At 38.5% G+C, this 6304-nt stretch overlaps 1 protein-coding gene across 2 annotated transcripts in view; it reads left to right on the top strand.

Moving 5' to 3' along the window:
* Window positions 1-5: 5 nt before the first annotated feature.
* Window positions 6-6304, top strand: part of polr1e (RNA polymerase I subunit E) — a 39758-nt gene continuing 33459 nt past the window's right edge. The window contains exons 1-3 of one of the 2 annotated variants that reach the window (XM_052020027.1): window positions 6-123; window positions 1468-1555; window positions 4135-4207. In XM_052020027.1, the coding sequence (XP_051875987.1) occupies window positions 1520-1555; window positions 4135-4207 (109 nt within the window). In that variant the 5' untranslated portion in view covers window positions 6-123; window positions 1468-1519. Of the gene's footprint in view, window positions 124-1467; window positions 1556-2601; window positions 2666-4134; window positions 4208-6304 lie in introns of those variants that run through there. The other variant, XM_052020026.1, reaches the window with a different exon arrangement.

Raw genomic sequence — 6304 nt, 5'->3', positions numbered from 1 at the left:
CAGCTTGGCGCCCTTCTCCGTGTCATTGCTTGGCTGAGTACATGAGAACAAGTAATGTGTGGATAATAGAAAATAGATCGCTTCATGGAGCATGAGACTTTAACTTCTTTAAATAACAGCAAAGTAAATATTTTTATTATAAAGAAGGAACTTGCATATCACCTTTCACAGTCTCAAAACGTACCAGTTTCCGAGTCAATTAAATTGCAAAGGGGAGAATAGCGCAACATATATTAAATGAATCAAGCTATTTTAGTGATGCTAATTGAAGGTCGGTCTGTCCACATTTAACAACGCATTCAAATAGTGACATCTTTTGCATTCCTGTTTTAAATTTATTTTCATGGGATGTTACCATCACTGGTATAGCCATTATTTATTTGTCTACAATTACTGCCGTGTAGGTGGCGGACCTGCCTTCATGAGCTGCTTCAATCTTGGCAAAGGTGGTCCCATAAAGTTATTGAAAAAAAACAAGGCGCTTGAGGAACTTAGCGGGTCAGGCATCATCTGTGAAGGGAAATGGACAGACAACATTTTGGGTCGAGACCCTCTAGATGAAGGGCTGAAACATAGACTGCCCATTTCCCTCCACAGATGCTGCCTGGCCCACCCAGTTCTTCCAGCATCTTGTTTTATGCTCCAGATTGCACCATCTTTAATTTCTTATGTCTCCATAAAGTCGTTGGTTGTAGATCCAAAATTGTAGATAGCAGTAGTGAAGGAAAGAATTGCTTTAATGTAAAGGTGATGGTCTTAAGAATGAGCATAATTTATTAGAACTGTGTTGAAATATGAGCCTGGACAATCAACAACAAATTTCATTTTATATAACTTGGTAAGATATGCCAGGCACTTCACTGTATTGTCATCAAACAAAGTTTTCAGAGGCACATATAGGACAGGTCACTAAAAGTGTGGTCAAAGAGTTAGATTTTAAAACGTATCTCAAAGAAAAAATGAGCTGAGGAGGCTTAGGGAGGGAACACTTGGTAGTGAAGACATGTTGCTAATGATGAAGTGATACCATTCAAGGATGTTCCAGAGACCAGAGTGAAGGTATTTGTGACGTTTGTAGTATTAGAGAACATTATTGAGATAAGGACAGGTGAGGCCATGAAGAACTTTGAAAATACAGATGAGAAAAGTAAAATTAAAGCTCTATTAGGTCAATATAGATTAAGAAGCAACTGGTGTGAATGGTGAACAAAACTGAGCCATAACAATTCCTCTCCACTGATGCTGGGATTTCCAGCATTCTCTTGCCAGCATCTGTGGTACTTTGCTTTTACCTAATATAGAAGTATTTTTAAAAGAATTTCTTTGCCCCTAATGATCAAGGCTAAACAATGTTACCTTATAAAAAGTTGTAAAACAATCAAAAGAGTATACTTTAGACCACAGGGCTTCAAGGGGAAGTTTTGTGCCTCTCCATTATTATGCTGACCCATTGTGTTTGCATTCCAGAAGAGAACCTGAGATTTTATTATGCAACTGGAGGAAGTGGTCAGAGTTGGAAATGCAAGACAGCAGCATCATGTGCAACACACAAAAGGTTGGAGGAACTCAGTGGGTCGGGCAGCATCTATGGAGGGAAATGGACAATCGATGTTTCACTTTGAGACACTTCATCAGGACTGGAAAGAAATAGGGGAGATAGCCAGAATAAAAAGGTGGGGGGAAGGGGTGGAGCAAGAGCTGGCAGGTGATAGATTGATCCAGGTGAGGGGGTAATAGGCAGGTGAGGGAGGGGGGAGAGTGGGAACGATATAAGAAGCTGGGAGGTGATGGGTGGAAGTGACAAAGGGCTGAACAAAGCATAATGTGGCAATACGGTAATAGGGAAGTGGCACAGTTGCTGCTTCCAGGGAGTTGAAGGAGGAAATTACTTCTGCACAAATACAGGAATTTTTTTAATTAAGAAGTGAAAAATTGATATTGGAAACTTGAAATAAAAACAGAATACTGGAAATACTCAGTGAGCTAAACAGCATCTCTGAAGGCAGAAACAGTTAATGTTTCAATTTGATGACCACCCCTTTCTCTGCAACTTATGTTTAATTTCTAACTTGTCTTAGTTCTGATGAAAGGCCATCCACTTGAAATGTTAACTCTTTTTCTCTCTCCATGGATGTTGGTTACCCTGATATCCAGAATTTTCTTTTTAGAAATATTACATTGATTACTAAAATCAAACAAGTTGGATGCTAATAAAAACAGTGACAAACCGATGGCTAAGAATGAAGTTGCATTTGCTCTTCACACTAAGTCACAGAAAGAAAGTGTAGATCTTTGCCAATAAGAAGTTTGTCAATTTTACACAATATAAATACATGTTAACAAATTGTTCCTAAAAGCAGATGTTGTCATAACAAAGTCCAGGTAAATCAGAATCTTCACTTAGGTTTAAATTTGTTAAGACATAAAACATCTGGGAGAAATGGGCATTTTTATAAATCCACCTGAGCGTAAGCAAATGTAGAATTATAACGTGGAATAAATCTAACAATAATTATGTTTTAAGTTAATAATATCTTAAAAGGACTTATGCAATCTTAAATTATTTGAGCAAAATGAGCAATAATTGTGATTATGTTCCAGGAATCTGTTCAATATTAACTCAGAAATGTGTATGCGCTACCAGAAATTAAATATTTATATGTTGGTAAGTAACTCACAGCTTCATTTTTCCAACTCCACCACTCACCACTGTCACCAATACTTATTCGCCCAAGCAAACCTTAACCTCATCAGATCGCACTTTGTGGGTTTTTGCTGTGAAAGTTATATAGAGCTCTCTTAAAATACCACTTGCCACAAATTTGGCTGGTCAGCACCCATGGGTGCTGATTTATTATTGATATAGTACTCAATGTGTATGTGCACTCATTTGTAGGACAAGTCACACTGGCAGGCATTGTTGGGAAAGTGTCAGCATATGATGAAAAATAGATAGATCATGTGCAATGCTGATTTACTGCCATCACTACTAAATCAAAATTCAACTATGTATTAAGTACACATGGGGAATCAAATTTTCACACCATCCATAGCTTTTTAAAAAGAACATCAAGTGTATGGAGGTCTGTTACTGTTTCATTTCCACTGAGGGTTGTTTTGAGTCAATCAGTACTTGTGGACTTCTCGGTTGCTAAAAACTGCAGATAATGGTTTACCAGGAGATCGTGGAGTAGTCTAGATTCTATTGTTCCTGTTTCCTCTTGTTGCTGAGTACCCATTGTTGTAGGCCTTTTGATGATAGAACCACCCAATTGAATACATAGCATTAATTGATGGCTTGTCATTGTATGGAATGTTCTCTCTCTGGGGAGTGGTGTTATCAATGCAACCCCAAAAATTAGCGCCATCAATTGGTTTCCAACAGTAAAACTTATTATTGGCCTGTTTGCCCTTTTCTCAACTTGTTGTTGAAGTCTATCTGACATATAATTGGCTTTAGCTACACACCAATAATTTGAGACCAGTTTCTGCTGTAAGATCTTACTAGCACCTGAACAGGAACTATTTACAACTGTGTGATTAAGGGTGAATAGGATGTCTGGGTAGATGCAATAGTCTTGTTGACTAAAATCTCTAAAAATCTTATTAGAGTGGTCACTTTGTATGGACCAGAGAGGAAAACATTTTTGTTTTATCCTACCTCCTTCTTTAGTGAATCTTTCCATCTTATCTTGCCATGGAAAAACTGCATCAAGGGCTTTGTTGAAGCATTTAGAATATAAACAAGTGATACAAAAAAAATCATCATGTTATCTTTAACATTTGACAAAGGAGTGGAATAGTAGACATGTGGAAACTAAGACATTTAAAATCTTTTTGGTAAGTATGGATGCATACATGTATACTATAAAGAGGAAGTGCAATAAGTCTGATGTGAAGGAATCATCATTAAAAAATGGTTTCTCTCAATGCTCTAATCTAATGATGTCAATGTCATGTTTCCATGACTTGGACCATTCAACAAAATAGCAGTGTCTGTATATTTCTTCAAGTTTGGAGGGATCCATTTTAAGGGATTCCTCTATTAGCTTGTCATCAGTATCTGGGCTGGATTCCTTTAATCTAGTTATGGTGTCATTAATTAATTTTGTAATGGATTCCTTTCATTCCTAGGTGTCTATGTTCATTTCTTCCGCAATACAGATAGAGAATATTTTGATGGATGGGGACAATCACCTTGCCAGAGGTAAGGATTAAAGGCTCAAACGTATTAGTCCACATATGACCAAGTGGTAGAGGCCATTTGGTTACACTTATATTAGAATGATTATTGCTTACAGATCTCTTGGCTCTAGTATTTTCAGAGATGCTAAGTTCATGGGTATCTGTGCCAGATGAGGCAACCTCTGTGGTAAATGCAGCTTCATCTTTTAAAAAGCATATAGTGAGTAAACCAGCACCGACTATTATTATAATAAGCATAAAGATTAAAAGAAAGACATAGCATGAAAAACATCGCATGATTCCTTCTAGAATCTGAACCTTTCTTACACCTAAAACAACAAATCTTCTTGGGTGTATCATTCCTAGGCACTGTATCTAGGAGATCTTCTTTGAGTGATTGGAACTTTTTATTTCTTTTTAGACTTAAGCACTTGTGTTATCTTCTCAGTCCACTTTACCCATGTCTCATCAGGATGTGAGGGTTCCATAGTGGATGCATATATCAATTTAATATGGGGGTTCCAAATCATGGTGGATATAAATGTTGCTGGGGCAGGTTTAATGTTGTTTATGGAAACAGATTTACTTACAGTCCTGTTTCCCCACTGATCTCGATTACCACAGTACTATCGCTGATAACCTGGGTAACAAGACAAGGAGGTTTCCATTTAGGATGGAAACTAGGATCAGAATTATTCTTTTGGAATTTCTCTTCTTGAACCCAATCACCTATTTTCAGTATCCAATACCAAGGTTCTTTTATCATTTCTGGAATTGCCATAAACTCTTTAAACGCATTAAGTGGAGTCGAATCTGGTGTAGGTGATGGATGGCCTGATTTAGCAATCAGGGATGTATGCAAATGGACATTAAACATTTAAAAAAAGATGTCACATTCTTATGTACCCCTATATTTGCTAATGGCATATTGTTTGCAGATAGCTTTTCTCCACCACCCCACTCGATTGCGGGTGGAATGGAGTGCTGTACTCCACTTGTGTTTCATAGAACATTACAGCACAGTACAGGTCCTTCGGCCCACAATGTTGTGCCAACATTTTATCCTGCTCTAAGATCTTCCCTCCCACATAGTCCGCCAGTTCTCTATCATTCATGTGGCTAGCTAAGAGTCTCTTAAACATCCCTAATGTTTTCTGTGACCTTCTTTGACTCACTGCCACATGTAGACCTTGCAGCAAACAGGAGCTTCTATAAAAACAGACTATTTGCTGACCCAAGGAACACTGCAGATGGATGTCAAACCCGCAGCTTTCACCAAGAATGTTTTCATTTAATACCAAAATAAAACTCGACTGATGCATTTATTTAGCTAACCAGTCAGCATTATGAACTGCATACTTCATCATAATTTCTAAATGTTAACCCAGCAGTGGACATTCACATAACCAATACCTGGGTTGTACTGAAGTAAACTGAGTTTTGCTCATTGCCTGGAACTGATAGATGGTAGCAGAGAGGAAGCCTTACCCTGTAGAACTGTAGTTTCAGCTAGCTGAGGGGGTGCCTGGGTGTTTGGCTCAGGAGCCAAGGAGTCTCCCAGCCTGCTTGTTCACACATGGCTTGAAATCCTTTCCCAATGAAGACCCTCAATCTGCATGTAAACAGGAAGGAGTGCCAGCATGTGGGAATATCGAGTTCTGGAGTGCTCTGACGGTAGCTGTCTCACTACAAGAAGTGGTGGGAACTAACCATGTATATACCGTACAAAGATCAACTATCACGAGGATATACTTATTTGGTTTCCAATAAGTGGATTGCCTTGGGATGCCGGAAATGGGCCTATGTAATCAATTTGCCACACCTACATCAGTGTCTTTGGCTGTATTGTCTCTTAGGAGGTGGTCTTGTGAGTGCTCCTTTATTATAGGCCAGACATTCTTTACAATTTGCACCAAATCGCTTGCAATCAATCAACATACAAGGTCACCAATATAACATGGCTAATTTTGCATGAGTGACTTGTTCACCACCATGATTGTGTCCAAATCCTTGGTGAGCTTCTCAAATCAGTTCTTCCCACTCATTAGCAGGAGGTATTTTCTTATCTTTTTGAGGGTGGCATACCCAAACTTACCTTCAGCAGCAACCTCGTATTTGT

This window comes from Pristis pectinata, chromosome 7 (assembly GCF_009764475.1).
Source record: "Pristis pectinata isolate sPriPec2 chromosome 7, sPriPec2.1.pri, whole genome shotgun sequence".
Lineage (NCBI taxonomy): Eukaryota > Metazoa > Chordata > Chondrichthyes > Rhinopristiformes > Pristidae > Pristis > Pristis pectinata.
This window is presented reverse-complemented; position numbering and strand designations above follow the sequence as displayed.